At 42.4% G+C, this 23,365-nt stretch overlaps 1 protein-coding gene across 1 annotated transcript in view; it reads right to left on the reverse strand.

Annotated features, from left to right (window-relative positions):
* LOC133931578 (protocadherin-15-like) overlaps positions 1 to 23,365 on the reverse strand; it is a 96,060-nt gene that overhangs the window by 56,984 nt on the left and 15,711 nt on the right. The window contains 12 exon segments of the mRNA XM_062378485.1: positions 1,377 to 1,478; positions 2,110 to 2,201; positions 2,316 to 2,465; positions 4,708 to 4,842; positions 6,528 to 6,734; positions 7,465 to 7,577; positions 8,767 to 8,875; positions 13,896 to 14,066; positions 16,730 to 16,840; positions 17,376 to 17,495; positions 20,140 to 20,295; positions 20,830 to 20,990. Coding sequence (XP_062234469.1) covers positions 1,377 to 1,478; positions 2,110 to 2,201; positions 2,316 to 2,465; positions 4,708 to 4,842; positions 6,528 to 6,734; positions 7,465 to 7,577; positions 8,767 to 8,875; positions 13,896 to 14,066; positions 16,730 to 16,840; positions 17,376 to 17,495; positions 20,140 to 20,295; positions 20,830 to 20,990 — 1,627 coding nt within the window.

A 23,365-nucleotide genomic window follows, 5' to 3' on the forward strand; every position in this document is an offset into this window, starting at 1 on the left:
CCAGCAAAGAATTGTGAACCTGTCATATTACTATTTCATTTCAGTGAGACTTGGTGTTTCACTTCTCCAAGACTTTAAATTTACATTCATCGAGAGACACTAACTTCTAAGAACTGTGGGGGGGGGGGGGGGGGGGGATCCTCGATGTTAAGGTAGCGTCTGATGTTCATACTGCCTCCTGTATTTAACATTTAACCAGGTGAGCTGTTTGAATCTCCATCAGGAGCCTGATGAGCAGACATCTTATTTGTTGGCTGACGACAGGTTAAATTAAACATCTGACAGTGACCTCCTGCTTTGAAACAAGCAACAGTCCGAAGGGAATATTCCTTATAGACCTGCTCAGTCATTACTAAAGAGGAATTATCACTTCAGTGTTGCTCCGTGCATTTAACTCAAACGCTAGTTGTATCAAAGATGAAGACATGATTTGATTCTGTGGATTAATGTTGTTCTGTGTTCACTGTTTAAACACCTGAGAACAGGCTCCAACTCACTGTGTAGGTCTTTTGTTTTCATTGATGTTGTTTTCCTCACGTGAGCTTTGCTTATATGCGTTTCTGTATTTGATGATGTGCAACAAGCCAGAAAGTAAAACCTGGAAACTAGGAGGAAAAGGAAAAAGAGGGAAAACATGCGTCGGACCTTTTGATGCATGTTGTCCCTCGTTCTCTGCAAACTGCAAACGCACACGGCCTCTTTCCACCGAGTCCCTTTTCTATGATGTTTTTATTTCTTGGGGGCGAACTTGAGGCATGAAATAAAATAAAAAAACAATCAAGGCATCAAACTGTCTGCCAGTGCAGCTGCTGCATCAATCTGTGGAGCGGCGCAGTTTGACCGCGTTCCAGTGAGTGAACAGCTCGATGGCTGGATTTGCTTCTGTTCTCCGATACCGCACGCCAATTTCTTCAAGTAGAATTTCACAATTTCAGTGCTCGCTGCCATATTTTAGCTACCAAATCAATATGCAATAGAGTTTACACAAGATTAGGAGCAGATGCCTTTTCCATGAAACAACCAGAGTTGGGGAGTTTGTGAAAGTTATGGCATTTTATTGATTTAATCCATGAAGAAGAAATGAAGGGCAGGAGACAGGAGAATAAAAATCATCTTATCAAGTCACTTCTTATCCTTGAATGTGACAGGACAAAATTACCTTTTATTCTTCTATCATTTTAATATCTCTGGCAATGATTCTTTCCTTCTCTGCATTGACAAAAAGCCTCAGAATGGTGAATAGAATGATGGAAGAGCAAGAAGAAAGAAAGGGAACAATGGAGAGTTCCATGAAGCAGCAAACAATGAGTGTGAGCAGCTCTGGAAAAGTGATGACATTTCATATCTCAGCTCGGGACAGATGAGGAAACCCTTACCGTCGCTGAGGTGCAGGCCCGTTGTCCACGGCTTCCACGGTCAACGCGTAGCTCCGCCCCACAGCGAGGTCAACACCCGGCGCCACACTAATGACCCCAGTGCTGTGAAAACAGTGGCAGTAATTAGCATTTTAAAAGGTTGAAACTGTCAATTTGGCTATTATTTCATTACTATTCTAGTTTTGTCTGAAAAGTTACATTGACATTTCCGTTTACACAAGTATTCATCAACAGTATTGAAACAATAAGAGGGTCAAATCTATACTTCCTGCTTTAAGAGGTGATTTTCTCTCATTTGAGGTATTTACAGCTTTTGACACAGTAAAACATTATTATTATTTTCTTATGGGGGGAATAAGCACATTTTCTCTGCTGCTGAGTTATGATCTCTCATCTTCAAACATGACAGTAAGAGTTTTGTGCATATTGAAACAAACAACAGGATGTGTGAATAAGTCAAGTTTCCACAAGGTCAACACAGACTAGGGAAAGCAGAACGTTAGGGAACCAGCCGCCCTCCTGTCCACTGTACGTGTCTACACGTGATGCGTTCAGGTACAGTGTTCAGTGAAGGTCAACCGTGTTTTGGCAGAACTGGTTTTTGGCATTAAAAAAAAGTTGTTTTATCACATAATCAAATTCTCTTCCAGGAAGCAAATTATCTCCTAAAATACTGACACATGTCTATAAATTCTAAATAAAAACACTATCACTGTGCAAATCATATAATTACCTGTTTCCAATAATAAAGTGTTCCTGGTCTCCGGCTAAGATCCGGTAGGTGACTTGACCATTGGGACCCGCATCAGAATCTACAGCCGACAGCTGGAAGAGAGTCACAAGAGTCATCTGTAGTCCCAAATGTGTTTCTCAATATCACCTTAACACTCAATCCCATCTATGTTGTGTTATTAAAAAGCAGTCATGGACAGTGTGTACCTGTAGCACCGTTTCTCCAGGCATCATATCAGTAAACAGGTTGACATTATAAGAGACGTTGGCGAAAGTCGGAGTGTTGTCATTTGCGTCCAACACCGTTATCGTCACGGTCACCGGGAAGCTCTGCTGGACTCCGTCTGACGCTAATAGCTGAAGACATACAGAGACACGGGGACAGACGAGGAGTCAGAAGAAGACAGGATAAGGAAAACACACTTAAACGCTCCTTCTTGCGGGAGGTGCTACACTCAGCCGAGGCCACACAAAGCTCCCTCTCGAGCCTCCTGTGGTGGGCGGACTGTGTGCTCAGCACGTCCTTGACATCTTGATAGTGTCAGGTTTGTATTCTTGTTTTCCTTTGAGCTGGAATTGCTCTGTACGTTTTCAATCTAAATCCCCGCTCTGGGTTTATTTATATGTTCTGGTGGGTGAAGCTGAAAAGTCTCAAAAATCCCTGAACTAATCTGTCCCTGCTATCTCCTCTGTATTTTCTTTTTCACCTGCGTACAGAGCAGCTCACGAGGCTTGTTGACTGCTCTACCTCCAAGTCAGAGAGATCTAGAGTAAATATGTACAAAACAGGCATAAACAACCGTATTTTTTCGATGTACATTAACTTCTTAAAATACACCTTCCACATTTTGTTATAAAACTTCTTTGACAATTCATGAAATATGTTTAGCAGCTCTAATGCAAGCAGTTTGATGTTAAAAGCTAGTCTCTAACCAAGGTAACAGAATCCACACATCTCAATTGTCCAACCCTTACAGAGCACACAGTAGAACACCATGGACCCAGGCTAGTTATCGTTATCATATTCACATCCAGCACCCATGTTATTTAACAAAGCAAATGCTCTCCTCTCTTCCTCCAGTCACGCCACTCTCCCGCAAAGCAATCCCAGCAAATTGCGCTAACATGTCCTCATCCATGTTTCACATATCACACGCGGTGCATATCAAAGCGCTGATCAACAGAAACTTCCTCACCGACACCAATCTTCTCCACGAGCTCATCTGCCCGACAAATCATCCTGGATGTCTAATAGCTGACTCACTCTCCCGTCCTTGAGTTTAATTTCTCCTGCAAGGCTTTCATGATGATTGCCGTACACCTCTGCCTTTCAATCAATACACCAGGGCCCGTTTTTTCCATCAAGTATGCATCAACTCTTCATGAGGCGCTGCACAGCCACACACAAACAAACACACACCCAGTGAGGTGAGCAGGGCTGAATATGACGAATAGCACACTCCTGCATGAAGTAACAATGCTGTACATCATACGGTTGGACACGTGCACAAACAGATGCTCTGCAACAGGAAGTCTCTCTGTGCCTAAGTAACAAAAAACAAGACGGAATTCCATTGTACTGGAATAAAAGAGGGAGAATGACACAATGAGAGGAACAAGAGCGTGAGATGGACCTCACCAGTCTAACGGAGAGAGAGGGAAGGAATCACTGGAATAAGTCACATTCCCTGTGACCTAACGAGGAACCTGTGAGAACTGTCATGTTTCCCAGAGACGTGGCGACAGGAAGAGATTGTGGATAAGGTTCAGACAGACAGGATTAAACTGAAGCCCCGACATCGACCTGTTGGCCAAGGGGCTGTATCCACGCAGCGTTTATTCCCCCGACTGTTCACACTCTCTTTTCACTGTACTCCACCAGCCTTTCTTCCACTCGGGTTACCTGAGACTCCAGACTGCATGAACCATCTCCGGGGACTGAATAACACTCTTCCCACCTGCACTCACTTTGTGGTGTGCACTACCAGAGGAGACACGAGCCTGGAGCTGCTGTATGGTCACATTAACATGCCTGCAGTTTCTAGCTCATGCATTTTCTTCTTTCACTTAGTTTATATTTGTTATTTGTTGCTATATTTAGTGCGCCATTCTTTTTATTTATTTATTTACTTCCGTTTTACCAACTGTATGTTGTGGAATTGAAATGAGGCAATTTGCCTGCAGGGATCAATCAATCAGTTTCACTGAGTCTGATTCTGATTCCACGTCAGAGCCAAGTTCTGACCTGAATGTTGTAAACAAGCCAGTCGCTCATAAAATCTGTTACTACATGAAATTAAATCTATGCTAAAGCAGATGTGGAGGTGAATTAAAATCTGGATTTACACACTTGATGAGAGGGTGTGTGTGTGGTGCACAGTTCATCCCTTCGTTCTCTTTTTTCTTCCTGTACCTGTTCATGTAACTCCCCCTCTTCCCAATTCTTGTTTCCTTTCCTAATATCACGTTTCCTATTTTCACCTCGCCTTCTGATAAGAGTCCTTTTTCATTACCAACACCACGGTTCTATCAAGGGTCTAGGGTTTGAGGTGAAGTGCACATTCAGGAGCCCACACACACACTCTAGACTCTAGAGTACCGTGAATGTGTAGAAGTCTTGTGTCTCTCTGTCCAGCGGCTGCAGCAGCGTGACGTATCTTCTGATTCCAGTCGCAGACACGGAGAAAACGTTTGAGTAGCTGTCCAACGAGAACTGGAGCTGAGGGTCCTTCGTCTGTTGAAGAGACGGAGATGTTTAGAGAAAGTTTTGGAAGAAAGAAGTTTTCTATCAAAACCCTGCAGAATCGGCTGCTGGTTCAAATCTACCTGGGAGCTGTCAATTATTATCACAGCAGCGGAGAGTTTAGGATATTGGGTGCTTGATGAACACAGAGCGACGAATCAGAAGAGCTGATAACAACAGTAATGATTTAAGAAGACAAGAAACTGTCTCTTTTCATGGATGTAGATGATACACAAATTATAACAATAAATCAAAATAAAAGCCTGAGGAGAACAGGAGTGAAAAGAAAGACTTCACCAGGAGAAGATGAATGAGTATTTCATCCCAGGACTTCTTAAAATAAAGATAAGAGATGTGTGTGCAACTGAACCTGTATCTTGATGACCATTTTTTTTAGGGTTGGGTTGAATAGTGAGAGAGAGAGAGAGAGAGAGAGAGAGAGAGAGATAGAGAGAGAGAAAGAGAAAAGAGAGAGAGAGAGAGAGAGAGCAAGAGAGAGAGAGTAAGTGCTATATTCAGTGATAGAGAGGCAATCCTTATCCAAGTCCTCCTCTGACATTACCCAGAGAGGCACCTACTCTGTGTGTGTGTGTGTGTGTGTGTGTGTGTGTGTGTGTGTGTGTGTGTGCCACTCATTCCAGATAAGGCTAGCTCAGCAGGCAGGGGGGGGGGGGGGGGGGGGGGGGTGCAGCGCTGATAATATTGTCGATGTAGCCAGTGTGGATATTGAGTCATAAATAAACCCAAGCACACACACTCACCGCTCTATGCACACACATAAATAAAAGTGATGGAAGGCACATAAAAAGCAATTAGGACTAATCAGGATTGTTTGTACTTGATGCAGGAGGAAAGACCAGGGTTAGCAATATTTGCACATATATCAATCTCCACACACACACACACACTACACACGGTCTCAGGAACACACACGTTATCACTGCTAAGCCCATTCCCTGCCGTGGGGGTCTTTTAGTGAGCGATGGACCAGAGCTTGGTTTTTTGGTGGAAACGACTACATGCTACTTCTTAAACAAGCCAAGCTCTCGGGGATGCATCAGCGATAACAATGTCGCGGCGCTGTTTATTCTTATGATATCACTGAGAGGCAGACTCAGAGGGAAACGGTTCTATCATCCAGATTCACAGAGGAAGGGCAGCACACACACGGCAAGCATCACACAACGCAGAGAGTCAGCAGAACAGAAAGGAGGCTGGAAGAAGGACGGTGGGCCAATCGTTCATTTGTGTGCGATCACACTGTCTCCGTGCTGCACGCAACAGGATTGTGTATTAGGTTTAAAGAAAGTAGAGACAGGAGGATGAAAGAACACAGCTGATACCTACAGGCGTCATATTGGCTCTTAGCTATAAAGGAAGTAAATGCAACAAATCAATCAAGTGTAAACACGTAAAATACTATATCTTTGTTTAGCTTAATGTGATCGTTTATCATAACTGCTACAAGTCATTTTATTTATTTGCACAGGGTCCTTAGATAATTATAAAACACAAATGACCTCTGTTTAAAAGTTTGAAACAGAAACAAATGTGTATTTGTATTTAGCAATAATCAGATTATTAAGTGCAGTCATTTGATTCATCAGTGAGGTTAATATTAATTAACGCCTGATGTCTTCATGAGGGTGACAGCTCTGTACGCTTTTTATTCTCACCTCCTCCACATCATTATCCAGAGCTACGATGGCCAGTGGTGCGGACAGGCTGCCACTGGTCGCTATGGTGGTTCCCACAGGTGAAGCTTCGCTGACGTAGCCCTGGTAACTTGTCTCCAGGAAGTAGGGCGCCTGGTTGTTTTCATCCAGCACTTCGATCTGGAGGTTGGCAAACGCTGGCAGGGGGTGGCCATTGTTCTGTTCTGCCTAAAAGAGAGAGATTAAGTAATGGTTTCCCTTTTGGCCGCGGTTCTCTCACTTCCTGCTCTCTGACAGCCATTAGCCCGGCTGCTGAGGTCGTATTAAATTATAATACTTCACACGATAAATGTTAAACAGCGCTCAGTAGAGCCCTTAGCTTTGATAATGGTCATAAAACAGGCCAGTTACACTAGCTGGGGTTTATTTCCTATCAAAGTATAGGGCAATTGGACATAAATGAATAGATGACCTGCAATTTTTTGATGGGGTTTTATTATTGGTCTTTTATCTTAAAGGGAAACTGTTTTTATTCAATTTGTCAGCTTTGAAATGAGAAATGTTTCTCTTCTATAAACATATTTAGGAGAGGCAATCAGGCAGTTTCTGTTGAATGGAAACTTTTCTTTGCTTTGTGATGTGATGTTTGCGAATTAGTCTGTTTGGCTAGCGATAATCATGAATACTTTATACACAGATCCACCCACAGCTTTAACTGTGGCAAAAACATCCAATAAAATAAATATTCAACTTTAAGTTCCAGTTGAACTTAAAGTACTTTCTGTCTTCTGTGTACATTTTATGAGAGTAACCAGATATACAATATATTGTCTTTATTTAATCTCACAGAATAAAGGAAGCAAAAAAACAAACATATGTCCCCATGCCACAGGGAGGTTGTGTTTTCAATGAGACACAAGTTAAACCTCCTCTCTTTGTGGCTCTGGGGGTTCCTCACCTTAATCACCAGGTCAAATCTGCGGTACAGCTCTCTGTCGATTGGCCTCAGCAGCACGAGCTCCGCTGTGGTCCTGTTCAGGCTGAAATAGTCTGCATAGGTCTGAGGTTTGCCTGAGAAAGACACAGCAAACACAGAGACACAATGAAAGAGGGAGGCATGGCTAATGCTTCCGCCAATGAGCGAACACAGAGTCTTTGTGTGTGTGTGTGTGTGCGTCTTGCATCCTTATGGCTAACACTGATTGTAATGGCTTCTGCAGAGGGATGGTGCATTCAAAGACAGCATGAGTCCCTCAATGTTCCATGGTTACAGATGTTTGTGTCCGAGCTTGAGTGAATACACTCTGGGTTGTTGTCCAAAGCAACAACCACCTACTGTTTCTAATGAAAACCAGTGGCGCCAACACCATTATTCTAAAACATTACATCTTCCTAAAACCACCAGAATCTGCTCTTTTGTTCAATCACCCTTTCTTCTTTTTTTAAATCATAGATCTCGGAGGAGCCCAAAGTTGCAACCGATTTGTCTGCCTCTAGTGACACAGTCTCTGATAATCCTTACTCAGACAGATTAGTTTCACAGGAGGAGTCTGGGAAACGGAATCAAGTCAGTGGCAAGACGCGTCAGTAAATCCTGACCAGTTCTTGGTGACAGCATTTTATCATTTGGAACTGTGATCGATCCATCAGACGTCAATCAAGTCCTGCAGGGACGGTAACTAATAAATCAATAGTAAATTAAGCTACTTATGAGGGATGGATTCAGTCAATTCTATCTGAAAGAACTAGCATTTAAACACTGAAGTGACGATGTGCTGGTTTCATTCTGAATCACAATTGATTTGATGAATATCTGATTATGTTCTGGTTTAAAGGGGCAGATACAAGACTATTTATTTAAATCAATTTCCTTTTTCATCAATTTTCTCTAGAGACATTAAAGGTGCTGATATATACGCGTTTGATTATCAGACCGCTTATTTTTCTGCTCCATTATTCTACTGTAAGAGCTGCACAGACGTGTAGAGTGGTTTAGCCTTGAATTGATAAGTCCTCCGAGTGCCATTCTAGTAATAAGTTTCACTTGGTGTTAAAGAAAACCAATTTAACCACACATCACTGAGATTCTTTCCAGAGAGGGAGTCTTGCTGTATGGATTAATAATCTATAATCAATTATCTGTTATCAGCAGGAACACAAATTAAGACTCAAATCAAGTTGCATCATCACTTTTTTGCTCATTTAATACAAAGATCTACTCTCCCTATTGAGCAACCCTCGCAGAAATGTCCCAACCTACCGATGAGGATGGAGTATAAGATCCCTGGTCTCTCGGACGGAGGCTGGATGTTTCGGTCTTGGTCCACAGCTTGTATCGGGGGAGTCACATTGAGAGGACTGACTTTATTCTGAGGACAGAACCAATGCAAACAATACAATTCAACAGTTTGGCACAAACGGTACAAACCTCTTCTTATAAATATGAGAAATCAGTTATTAGAGTCTTCTGATCAGAGAATAATATCTGACTTTTTTTACTTACTGAACCCAACAGTGGGGGTGTGTCTGATTTGCTTATTTCTCCGATATGAGCAAAGCTTTACAGATGCTATTTACTGTAATCATGGTACAACAAGCTCTGTGCGGTGCCAGCAGAGCGCGAGCGAGAGATAAACAAAAAAATCAATTGTTGGCAAAAACACACTGTGGTCGACTTTAAATCACAAACACGCACAACCCACACATAATTCTGTGTAAGTGCAGCACACACAGAGCATTAAAGAAACGACACCACCATTAGCTTCACTGAAATAAACGCACACAACACACAACAACAATTAGGAGCCATTTTCGATTGTGCATATATTCTCTATCTGTCCATATAAATGTGTTTATATCTGAGTCTACACACACTGAGCCAGAGAGTGTGTGGATCCGCATCTGTATGCGAGTGCTGCTCAGCTATAACGTTGACTTATAACAGTGCAATCTGCTGAGGTGTGTGGTACCAGGACCCCAGTGGGAGAAAACGTCTATAGGATCAAATCTAATATCACCAAAGCTGTAAAATGTCAAACCAAGCACACCAGGTGGACTGCACGTATTCCCAGACGAGCACGCACACACACACACACACACAGACAGACACACACACACACACCACAGACAATTCCATACTCCTGCTACGGTACAAGACTTTACCACAGCACCTGTCATGCAGGCTATATCCCCTGCTGTCTGTCACTGGGAGAGGAGGAGGAGGAGGGGGGGGGGGGGGGGTTATGGTGAGTAATGAAGCGGCGCAAAAGAGGGGGTGAATATATGGAGGGGGACATGAATCTGTCAGGAGTTCAGAGTAAACAGGAAGCAGACAGAGACGTTAACGTAGCTCGGGGGGGGGGGGGGGGGGGGCAGCAAAATCACAGAGGATCTCATCGTGAAAATCATTAATCGAGTTCACATGGATAGAAAGTTGGGAAATATAAAGTCACCATGATCCTGGAAGGCTCAACGTCACACACACACACACACACACACACACACACGCACACGCACACACATATACGATTCTGCTTTTCTCAACCAGAACTTTGTTTTAAACTTTGTCACATCACACCTGCCTTTTTATTGTTTCAATATTTATAGTTTAACCTTTAGTTTCCATGTGAAGACCGGGAAGCAGCATGAGCGTGACATTACTGAGGTGTTCTTTATGATAATTCTTCACCAGAGACGGCACTAAGGACAATGTGAATGGTCACGCGTGAGTGTAAAGCTATAAGATGTAATAACTAGAATGGCACTCAGTAGAGCGGATACCTTCAGTCCGCTTAAATTCAATCCGGCTGCACCACATTGCACAGACTTAGACACCAGTCCCCTAATACGCCTGATCCATTTACTATCAACAGTGGAAATCAGTGGAAATGTCAGAAAGGCCCAATCAGGCGATGTTAAAGAAAGAGGTCAAATATTCCTGGATCCGCCCGTTTTGTCCTAATCTGCACCAGGACTTCATTAGGATCCTTTCTTTGCTCATACGACAAACTTTCACCGAGTTCCAGTAGTTTTTGCATAATCCTGCTGACAGACACACACACAGTCCTTGGTGGAGCTAATGACTAATGAATGAGGCACTTTGTAATTTTGTGTATGATTTTGTCTGTGGCAAAACGACCCATTCGTGTCCATGTTTATTTGATCAAATGGCTTTTTTTTGGTCCAATAAATAGTTAAAACCTAAACTGACTGAGTCCAAGGGCAAAGACAAACAGGAAAAGAGCAAATACTCACATTCTAAAACTCGGGGTTAAGATTAAGATACATTTATTTATCCCAAACACATGCACAGAAATGCACATGCACACTCAATTGTAGGGAAATTTAACCTTTGCTTTTGACCCATCTGGTGCAGGACACACACAGCAGTGAACAACCATGTACGGCGCCCGGGGAGCAGATGTTGGGGAGTAAGGTGCCTTGCTCAGGGGCACTAGACAGGGCAGGGAGAATCGTCTTGGATTTTTTAGACAGATCAATCCAGGTTCATCTTTTTGTTTTTTCTCCGTGGAGTCGAACCAGAGATGAACTAGAGACCTTTTCTGCCCATAGTCCAAGTTTCTGCCACTACTCCACTGGCTCCATGTGAGCAAACTGTGTGATGCGACCAATTCACAACCACCAACTATAGGCTCAGGTGAACTGGATCCCTCGGGGAGAGCCCAACAAACAGGACTGGATCAATGGTACGGACCGGGATGAGCTCACTTTCTCTACACAGTTACCACCACATAGTGAAGTAGGGTACAGTGAATGAGTTATGAGTTATTGAGCCTTCATGTTGTCCGTGGTGCAGCACAGACATACAGTGCTCCCCTACGGCATTCAAAAAAGAACAGGTTGCTGTTTCCAAAGCAGCAGCCGCAAAACAAAGTTAGGGCAGGAAGCGATGTGCTGTTTGATGTTTTGTTCAGCGTCTTGTAGCCAATCAATTTCCTGTGTGACATGATGGAAAAGTGGATGATTCCTCAGGTATAAGGAGAGTTGTTTACCGCGCTGTTAAATAATCTATTTCTTAGAGGCTGAAAGACTTTTGAAGTAAATGTGTGAACATGGCCAGACAGCCGACTGCTCGGCATAAATGACCAGCGTCTGTGTGTGTGGGGGGGTGCGAGGGAGAAGGAGTGGAGTAGCTCCTCTGGCTCCAGGGCTGTGAGGTTGTCATATCTCATCCGTCTGATTAGGACTCAAACTGTTATCTCGCTTTGACTCGATCATTCCTCTCCTCACTTCACCTCCTCTGTTTTTTCCTCCACAGCAAAAAAAGCAACTCTGGACTTTCCACCTGCTTTGGTCTTTTACTCCTCTGTCTTTCTTTCTTTCTTTCTATCTATCTATTCATCCATCCAGAAAACAGGAACCCTAACCTGCACTCACTACCCTGTGGTTCACTCGAGCAGAGCGTATCAGGGTTCTCTTATCGGACGGCTTCAAAGTCGGCTCATAATCAATCAAAGCGGGCCCCAGACACATCTCTGCTTTAAATAAATGAGAGTGCGTTCAGGCACATCTAATGGCACAGTTCCTGCTGTTGGCACAAACATGCATTTATTCAAACGATCTGAAATAATTCAGTTTAAATTTTTGCAGTAGGTTTCAGGATAAGAGAAAAAGATGAATCATCACCTGCCGATTCAAATCGGTCAATGAGGTAATGTTAATGGACTGCGTTTATATTAAAGCTCTTCTAGTCTTATCACTTCAGTGTCTTGCCCTGGGGACTGGAGCCGGGGATCAAACCTTCACATTAGTGCACAACCCGCCCAAAACATGTAAGGTTGAATAGAGTGCACCTCGTAGCATTGTGCTAATATCTTGAAACCATCTGCATGAAGCAGCCTCACATATTTTGACTATAGCTCACAACTGCATATGCTAATTCTGATAAATACACGTTTCAACCATTTTCGGTCTACACTAGATATTTGATACAAGTCTATTTCCACGAGAATGTAAACTTCAACTTGACCAGTTAGCAGAGGCGTTCAATCACGAGGAGGTGAATCTAGTTTACACTGTGATGCTGTGGGATCATAAAAACTGAAATCAGTGAAGCGTTCTGTATCAGGAGCAAATTGACAACTGAGAGCACATTTTTGTGTGAGATGCAACTTGTTTTATGGAACGCTTCCGATTTTTAGAACCCCTCAAGTATTTTCCCAGCGTAACGTCTCTCTCTGTGTGTGTGTGTGTGTGTGTGTGTGTGTCTTTCTGCCTTCACTTCTCCCCTTCACACTCCCACCTCAACGCACCTCTCCATCATAAACCCAGTCCTTGCCTGCATTCACTTTCTCCTTCTCAAAACCATGAGGTGTGTAAAGTTGATTTACTCCTGTTGTTCCTCGCAGGGCTTCTCTTGGCAGGGAAGAGTGAGTGAGTGTGTGTGTGTGTGTTTGCATGTGACAAAGTCCTCAATATAGACAAAGAGACAACGTAGACAATGTCCCTTTGGGAATTGACATTGACATATTTCTGGGTGTTTGTGCTTGTGTGTGTGTGGTGGTGGTGGTGGTGGTGGGGGGGGTGTTAGAGCATGAACTCACTGCCAGCTTGTCACCATAAAGTGTGTGTGTGTGTGTGTGTCTGTGTGTGTTAAGGGATGAATGCTCTGCTGAGTTGTCAGAGTTGGGGATTTTGCCTGCAGCAACTTTGTCTCATTTACAAAGTGATGCTGCAAGTCGCTCTGGAGAACAGCATCAGCTAAATGCCCAAGAAACAAATGCAAAAGGATTTTATATAAAATATAAATACAGAGCTGTGTAAGCATATAAACATATGACAGAGAGGCAGACTCACTTCTCTAACACTTGTTTTTCGGGACATTCACACCTTGTACAATCTCAAAAAACAATAAAAAAACACACTAACCTTTCAAAACTGAAATACAAAAATCGCTCTATAACTCAAATAGACATCTTTTATTTAGGTTTAAAACTTGGACCTTCTTTGTTCTTGAGATGCCAATTGCTTATAAAGTCTCTGCTAGACCTGACACACTGAACAGCAGAGCAAACAGGGATGAAGTTGGCTTCTCTTCTCATTACTTAGCAGCTGGTTAGCGGCGCCTGAAGTTTAGAAATGTCACATTGAATTAAAAAAATTGTTTAATATGTTATAGATATATATGCAGAAAATGAAATAAAATGCGGATGAGCTCTGAGAGATTGAAATTTCACGTTTAACCTCAACATCTAATCTTAACCTCACACTAAAAGCACATGCACGCATCCACATGCACTACTTGGGTCTGCTAAAAGAAGAGGAACTGGTTGGTGGCACATATTCACACAGACCCAGGCACCAACGTGCCCCCTGGACAAAACACAAATAGAAAACGGTACATATTTACATAAAGGGCCACGGACTCACCGGCTCTGTCAGCTCCAGTACGTTGGCCTTGTACGTGATGGGACTGCAGTCACGGGTGTTTCCCACGAGCGTGCACGGCAGAAACATGGGACCCAAGTCGTCACCGTCCAGCACGTCCACGGTCAGAGTGGTGGTGGCGGTGCGCCGCTCGCTAGGGTAGGGGGCTCGATCCTGTGAGAGAGCGACAGAGAGACAGAGAGAGAGAGAGCGAGAGAGACAGAGAGAGAGAGAGACAGAGAGACAGAGAAAGAGAGGGGTTTGAGTTCATTTCATTCTGCACGATTTTCTATTTGGATATCTTCATCTTCGAATCGTGAATAACGAGAGATCTGCTAGTTCTGCTGAATACTTTCAGGACATCATCAAAGCTGTCGGGAACTTTCAGAGCCGTCAGAGTCTATTTATACCTCATTAAGAGAAACTAAACAGGTTTTTATTGCATCTATAACAGCTTCATCTCAGCACAGCTCTGCGTAGACGGCCCCGGAACAAATCAGACAAACTGCTCTGCTCGTTACAATCGATTTATTTCATTAACCATGTCGTACGTAAACTGGTAAAGTAAGAAGAGATTACACACATTTTCAATTCCCTGACAAGCTCACAACAAGAAAAAACTTAAATTAGTTATTTTTTTGCAAATTGTTCAACCAGAAGATGGTATTACTTAGAAAGTTTGAGTAATAAAAGATGATTATGGAGCTGCCATTTCTACATCTTGCTGTTAAATAAGTGGTCAAAAGAAAGTTTAAGAGTCAAACGCAGCTTCCAGGATTCATTAAAACACATTCATTTAGAAATAAAAGAACATTCATTTAGAAACACTAATTTATAAATCTGACCAACACAGATGTAAAGTAATTGGATTTTAAATAAACAAGAAAAGATGATGTCTGTTGCTGTGCTCCTGCCTCTGCCCATTCACTGAATAACCATGAACAACCTCAAACCAATTAACTGCTTGAAGACAAAGTATTTAGTCAACAGTCAATTTTTACTGAATTTTAATAACATCACCTCGGTGAAAAAGTTTCCCAAACTCTATGTTTTCAGGTTTGATGATATTAAACGATATACCGTTAAACCATACACAACTCATCTGTATACCACAACCTCAGTTGTACGTATCCATAATAAATCATACAATAGATTAATTACATATTGATTCATTTGACATTTGTAAAACCAAACATTTTCGAACTTTTGCTCCCGGTTATAAACTGCAATCAGAATGTTTCTAAAGTGCAGTCCTCCTCCAGCTTTGAAATAAAGAATAGATTTATAAAAAGGTTCTGAAAAGCATCTTCAAATAAGAAAGAAACTAAATCCAAGCATCTGTTGATATTGTGTGTGAATGAAGAGCACGGCTGTCAGCCTCTCACATTTTATTCAGAAAATATAAATTGAATTACTCTCATACATTCCACGGCAAATATTTTCATTGCGCAAAAAATGTCAAGCGCTTGAAAATAAAAATCAACATCAGAAAATATGACCTGCATACGACAAAAATGTTTACACGCTGTCAAGAGTCTATATAGAAGAAGACCTTGAAATGATAATGCAACCAGTTTATAATGAAACACCTAGTTGGAAACTGAAAGTACTCTGTGGTGAATTCATCTTGTGTCTGAATACTTGAAGTCGTTCTAATTACAAAGGCAGCTGCAACAGGAGAGACACTGGATCTCTATGTCCTCCACATTGTTCCTGATGGTGTCTGCACATCCGACAGTAGTGTTGTACATATCAGCACAGAGCCAGGTTGTAGAAGAAGAAGTGTCCATGCATCACGGGGCTGACACACGCATCAATTACCTCAAATTAACCTGCATGTCTTCGGAAAGTAGGATGAAGCCCGAGCACCTGCACCTCCTCGCTGTGAGGTGACAGCTCTAATCACTACACCACTACGATAAGTCATTAAACAATATTTTCATTTCATTTTTTTTTAGGAGGTTATAAGTTTATGTGGCTCAGTCAATTAGCACTTCATTTTGCCCCCTCATGTAACACTGACCCGAAATAACTCAGTCTTATTTCGAGAGGTTCTTTTACCTACTTGTGCGTCTCCAAGTATTTTCTGAGAATTCATATTCAACAAAGTCGCAGCCACTCAAAACACTCTTAATATTGTATAAAGATGAGCAGTGAATGTGTCAGGCTTTCATGCAGTCAGACACACATTCATCTTTCAGCGTGCTGTTGACTTTTAATGATGTTTCCAGGCTAAATGGGCCTGGAGAAATATGACTATTTGCCAGAAAGACTTTGTAAGCGAGGTTTTAGTGTCACAACAAAAAGCTTAATGGACCAATCAGCAGGCTAAATAATTATCTGTCAAACCTGGGTTGCGTATTTCTACCACTGTAGCCCAAGAGTCAGTTTTTAAACATTGACTGAAATTAGTAGGGATGTTAAACCACTTAAATAAATAAAACACACAATTTGCTGTGAAAGAAAAACAATATTAACCGAGACATTAGTAATAATTAAGGATGCTATTACACTTCCCTGAGGCTGATTCAGCAGAGCAGAAATAGGCTGTCTGTAACCGAACATAATAATACAACTGTACATTAAGATAACATTTAACTTTAGGGCGGAAACTATTCTTCCACTCAGTCTGCAGACAGTTTATTTTCTTGAGCCTTTATATTTAGCCTTTTTTTATTGTATCCATTTTCTATACAGCTTATCCTTAAAGGGTCTCGCGGGGGAGCTGGAGTCAATTTATTTTGTATTTTATTTCTTCTGTACTATATGAAAAAAAAAAAAGTACAATATCATCCTGAGACTTGGTCCTGGCTGCATGACGAGCAAAAAGCACTTACGTTAGCCTGTATGATGACCAGGTAGCGTGTTATCTCCTCGTAGTTGAGTCTTTCTCTTAGGACCACGGATCCAAACAGTGTCAGCGGGATGTCGAAGGTTCTGTTGGCTGTCTGAAACACACACACACACACAAACACACGCACCCACACAATGAAAACACAAGCACTGTGCGTCACCTACAGGGTCAATAGTGCAGTTAAAAAGATAAACTCTTCAAAGATAGTTCAAAGAGTTTATAGGTGAGATAATGAAACAATGGTGGGAGGAAGGTGGAAGAAGACGAGCACCAGTAGAAGTGACTGTGTCATATATTATGAAACCATATTCTTTATTATACCCAGTTACTATGAATACCGGAATTTCACAGCTAATGTGATACGATATATACAATATATTAAGGATGGAGTCAAGTGGAATCAACTTTAAAGCAAAGTAGTGAGAGAAAGCGGATATTCTACTTATAACTTAAAGCTGTTGATATGTATGATATTATTTAACAATTAAATAAATGCATATACAGGCTTTTCCCAGTCTTTTCTTTCAGCTATCACAAGTTCTATGTAAACAACAAACCACAAGACATGATGAGTTTAAACCTGAGTCTATCAGGGGTAGAGGAGTTCATCAGGCAGAGAGACAACCTACCGGGTCTTTCGGGTTGTACTGGATCATGTACTCGATCTGTCCGTTGGGACCGTCGTCGATGTCGGCCGCCCCGTTGTTCCCCAAGAAACCAGAGAAGATGGTGGTTCCCACTGGTGTCAACTGGAAAAAACACAACAGAAGCTCAGCATCTTTGTCGACCAGCTCCCACAACGTGTCGTCAAAGACTCACACTCTTTACCACTGACACTAAAACAGCTCCTATCCCACACTGTTGTGTCTTGTCTTCTGCGTCTGCTGCCGGTGTGTGGCAGAGATAAAGACAGGGCACATTAAAAAGATTGTGATATGTGTTTGGTCCTGGGGAGTCTTAGTACCCCACTGTTTCTACAAAACAAACAGGAAAAAGACTTGCTGTGCTATGCTTATTGTGCTCGAGTGGGGCTGGAGAAGGAAGATCTCTGTCTTTTGATTTGCACTGCAGATGAAATGAAATGCAGGCAGCTGAGTTCGTCCAGCGTCTCCACTCCGCGGCCTTTCCCCATCTCACCACTGTGGATATTAGTTACACCTCATTGCCCCATCTCATAAAAGTTTTACCGTGAGGAGTAACAGTGGGAAATTCGGCAATTGAAAATCACACATGGTAGGTTAAGAGCACTCGTCACAAAAGAGAGCATCAGCATCTTCACGCTGCTGTTTGATTTCAGAGAAATGAAATAACACAGAAACATATTGGAGCCGAATGCTTGTGGTTATAAAATAACGAGCCCCTGTTAAAATAGATTAGCCATAGCTTATTACTGCCTCCCTTCTCACAGTGAAATGAACAAAATTAATGAGTTCTCAACGGCGCTGGATTCTCTGCACAATGTTCGTGTTTTCCATTCGCATGTTGCTAAACAATGTTAATTTGAAGTATTCAACTTGAACATGAAGAGTGTTTTATGGTCAAGAGTGACATTTATGTGTCAAAAATATTAGTGTGACAGCTAACTGATGATTGGTGGTGGTTTTACCTTAAAAAATGGGGAAACCAGAACTAAATTCCTTATGTAGATATATACACTAGAGTTTAGCTTATTGTGTAGTGTACATGATGTGTCAGCATCGTCTAAAATAGTATTATTATACATTGGCCTTTGTATCCAATCCAAATACTTTGATTTTGCCTTCAATTTGTGCTTTAAAATTAACTTGAATACCTGCACATATGCAACAGCACATAGTATCTCTATCTTCAACGAAGAGGAATGAGTTACTAGATATTTCTGAGAGAACTTCTAAGTTTGAGAGTTGAACACTTTCCACTGCACATGAAAGGAAATTGCTGTGCTGTATTATTATTATTTTGTTTCGGTGCGGCGATGTGCCTCGGGATCTGTGATGAGGTGTCAGAACTTTAAGTCTAATCTCCAGACAGCACAAGAAACATTTGAGATTAGGTTTAATTTAGCTGCTGCACCAGTGATTTGTTGCATCATCTCCCTCAACAGGGTTATCTCTGCCTCCCACCGATCGCACAATGCTCCTCAGAACGCCTCATGCTGTCACTTTGCCACTTTCCGATGCGGCTCTAATGAAACAACTCGGCGCTCGGGCACCGGTGCCAGCTCCTGAAATCAGCCACAGGGATCACCTTGTACCGGAAAAAATCTTTTCACAGTGAGCTCATAAATCGTATCCTCGACATAAATTATAAATAACCACATTGCCTTGCCTGTGTGTTCTCATCTGTCCGCCTCGCTTTCTTGCTCATTACAACTGTTAGTTATTGACAACTGAAAAGCAGGTGTGATGTAGATAAAGCTGGACGAACTCCCTCAACAGGAAATTTACTGCATTGGGTGCTGGGAGTTCTGGGGGCAATATAAGTGAATTAGCCAATAGATCTCTGCTTAATGAGCAAGCCTGCGCTCACATCTGAATAAATCTGCTCCCGCTTTTAAATTATTGCACAAATCAGGACAAATATATTCATTTTCTCTATTAGCCTTGGCATGGCCCAGGTATCACAGCATGGTGGTGCTTGAAGTGCTTTATTTACGTGAGCGCAATGAGAAACTGAAGCTGGAGTAAAGAAAAAAAAAAAGACTATCAGAGGTATATAGAGAGTGGCAGAGGAAAGGTGGGGAGGTGGAGGAAAGGTGACATAATGAAGAGCGGGGAGCTGTGCAGGGGCAGTGGAAGTGGAGGAGCTGGGGGGGAGTGAGGGAGGGAGGGAGGGCTCAGCCGCAAAAACAGAGGAGAGGCCAAGAGAGAGATAGAGAGAGGTTGAGAAGACAGATCGAGTCGGACAGGCTGTGGAAGACTGTATAATGAGCTACTCTACTGGGTCCGCCTGAGGTCGGGCTGGCAGTGGGCTTCACGTATCCTTGTCCAGTTAGAGTCTCAACCTCTTCTAGTTAGAGTCTGCCTCCGCGGGCCAGCGGGGACACACTAACTGTGGGACTGACATTGTAAAGACTATTCTGGAAGCCTCAGACTAACAGATTTAGATCCTTTCCTTGGCTGCTCTGAAAACTCTGCCGTGTGCTGTGCTGCCTTTAATTTTAGTCTGACAGCCAAAAAACGCCATGTACAATACGGCTTGGTGGAGTTCTCTTTATATTTAAAACACACTGCAGCATCCAGGTCTGTTTCTGCAGATGTGCTCTGTTGCCCTCCATCGTGACAGACAGCTGCAGGATGAGTGCAGCTCTTGATTCAGCTAAGAGACGGTAGGAGTGTTTGTGTCAACACTGAAAACCTCTGTGAGGAATAAATGTTTCACGTTTTTTTGTGTGTGTGTGTGATTGTTTTGTACCTCGCTGACGGCCACGTAGTATCTCGGCTGCTGGAATCGCGGGGAATTGTCGTTGCGGTCCCGGACCACGATGCGGACCTCGTGTAGAATCACGGTGCCGATCAGCTCGTTGGTACATTGAACCTGAACCACGATGGAGTGAATATACGAGGGGGGCTGGGGAAGAGAACAACAGAGGCACAGACAGTGTTTGATGCATCCTCCAGTAGAGATACTTCACCAGTCGGAAATTAAAGCAAAACGAGGACTTGCAAACTTAGTATATATTTGCATTAAGTGCAGAATGTGATCATGACAAAGATTAAGTTGCATTCAGTGTATTCAAATATCAACAGAAGGCTGATGGAGAGAAAATGGAACAAAAACATTTGCATTTCCTTGAAGAAGTGAAGAACAATCACTTCCACAATATTTACCCTCTGTGGTATTTACCCTTGTGTTCATGTGTTGAAACAACATTACATTAAATATGCTCTAGATTTAAAATTCAGCAGCAGGATCTGAGCCATAGATTCATTAATATGCCAGCTCCTATCTCAGAATAAGGAGTATTGTAGGAGGGTTGTAAACAAAGATGGATGCTGTGCTGATGAGCTGATGTTCATCTTTATAGAAAAGTCTATTAAAACCCGATAAGAACAAAACCACAAGCACAGAAATGTTTAAAATGAAATAGTTCAGCTGCCTTACATCTCTGTCCAGAAGGCGTCCGGTGCTGTTGAGATAAAGGGCTTGTTTGGAAGGGTCCAGAATCACCCAGTAGTCGTGGTTGTCCCTTAGGGAAAGAGAGATGGTACGATCCGGACCCTCGGCCACGCCATTAATCTGCATGTTCTCCACCAGCAAGGTTCCTGGAAAAACAAGTGAAAAAGCCCCGAATGAACCTCAGAGGAAGATGCAATGACCAGAGTTCCTGGAAATAGAGAATGATTTAAAAGCAGATACGTGGTTCAGTCCTTAATCAAATTCAATGAAGATAGAAAAAAAAATGAAAACCCTCTGTTCTTCTTCCTGTCCATTAAATCTGCAGCACACGTGGAAACTACATGCAGCCAAGGGTCAAAGGCAATTAGACTAAGAAGCACACAAATTGAGAGAGAGAGCAAAAAGCATGTTGGATTTCAGTCAAATTAAATTAATTAATAGCAGATATTGGAGGATTTTCTGTTTTTCTCCAATATCAAATAAAACCAGTATTTCAGAGAGGGAGAGGAAGCTGCTCTGCCACGATACAGTAAATACTCTAATGATATAAATGTTTGAATCTCAATGACTTTTCACAAAAAAACTCTTTAGAATGAACAAAAGTGCAAATTGTAGTTTGACAGACGGCAAAAAAAACAAAAACACGATTCATTTAACCTGCTTGACTCTTGAGCTGCTGAAGTGAGGAGCTAAGAGGAATACTGAAAGACAGGGAGAAGGAGCGAGCGACAGAAATACAAACACAGAGACGGGACATGATCTGAATGGAAACCGCCTGCTGTTTACTTTCAGGCCGTGTTAATTATGTCTCAGTCATATTCAGGCCCGCAGGAGTTGCATCAGAGGAGGGCGAGGGGTCGGAGAAGTTGCTCATGAAGAAAGGGAAAGCATCTGGAGGATCAGACACGTTCATCTAGTCGATGCCAAACTTTTTAGCTTTTTAACCCCTTCAATTTGAATCTCTGTATTAAAACACCCACACAAACCAGAAATAGGATTTTTTTTCGAGTTTACTGGAAAACATTATCTAAAGATTCATTATCAGGCCTGAACATTTACATTTTACGATTTGCAGACAAACCTAAAAACCTATGAGTGTGTGTGTGTATGTATGTGTGTGTGTGTTAAAGTGAGTGACTGACTGAGAGAGAGAGAGAGAGAGAGAGAGAGAGAGAGAGAGAGAGAGAGAGAGAGAGAGAGAGAGAGAGAGAGAGAGAGAGAGAGAGAGAGAGAGAGAGAGAGAGAAAGAGAGGAAAACAGACGGAGAGGAAATTAAAAATGAGAGATAAAGACAGAGATTTAGGGGAAAGGGGAAAGTTGGGAGGCAAGATGGTACACACATGAACTATGCCGCAGACATCAAAATTGGGTCACGGCCTTGCGGTGCCATGGAAACCCTGTCAAATGCCTTGCTGTGATTTGCTGATGTTGAATAAACCCGGGAACTTAATGAAATTGGTTTCTTTTATATGAAAAATGGGTTTGAAAATGAAATTCATTAGGGGGAAAGTCAGTGCTGGCCATCCTGTGGCTATCGCTCCTCTGGTTTCTCTGCTGCTGTCTCGCAAAATGAGTTAAAAAAAAAAAAACCACAAGCAGAGGTAAAAAAGAAAGGAAAGACAGAATTACCCCACGCAGTGTGTAACTGATCTGTGTCTAATTTAATTCCACAGACCATCTAATATAAATGGGCTCTTTTCACAGTGACCTCACTTTATGGGACTGAATCGTGCACTCAGCAGCACCTGATTGACCCACGCGTTAAAGCACACAGGCAGAACGTAGGGGCGGCCGGTGAGTGTGCCACGACGCCAGGAGAATATCAGGGAGTAGCAGAGGCACAAAGGGCAATTAGATGGTCGAGGGAAATGAGAAAGATAGCAGAGGAACGATTGGGTTGAATGAGGGGGCCGATAGAAATCAAGAATAAAGGGAATATCGGGAGGAAATAGAAAGAAAATGAGAATTGTGGCACCGCATTAACAGAATCTTTTACAGGACATTAGCTTAACTGAACGTGGAGACACAGCTCGGGATTCAGCTCGAGGAGGGAGGAGGAGAGACAGAAGCGGTGAGTGACGGCCCTGATCAACCCTGCTGATTCAAACAGATCAATGCTGCCTGATGAGAGGATATGTTACAGAAATGTTTGTTTTCTTTTCTGATCAACTCCCTCGCTGATGTGAGCGTCGAGCACTTCAGCGACGCCGCCATAACTGAGCAGAGCTGAGAACATTCCTGCTGAAATCGGGATGTTTGGCATAATTATGGTCCCTCAAACAAATAAGGTGATCCAAATGTGGAAGTTACTCGGTTTCAAAACATTAGTTTGAAATCGTATATGACACAAGCTTCATCGGGGGAACTGAAATCATAACTTGTCGATTTCGCTCGACCTCCACAATCTGGACAGGAAGTAAAACTCACAGCCAGCACTACTCTGCTCGCGTGTGATAACAAATCAACAATAATCTCGTCCATCAATTTCATGCTCTGTGAGATTAAATACGAGCAGTTCATA

Source organism: Platichthys flesus, chromosome 20, assembly GCF_949316205.1.
Source record: "Platichthys flesus chromosome 20, fPlaFle2.1, whole genome shotgun sequence".
NCBI lineage: Eukaryota > Metazoa > Chordata > Actinopteri > Pleuronectiformes > Pleuronectidae > Platichthys > Platichthys flesus.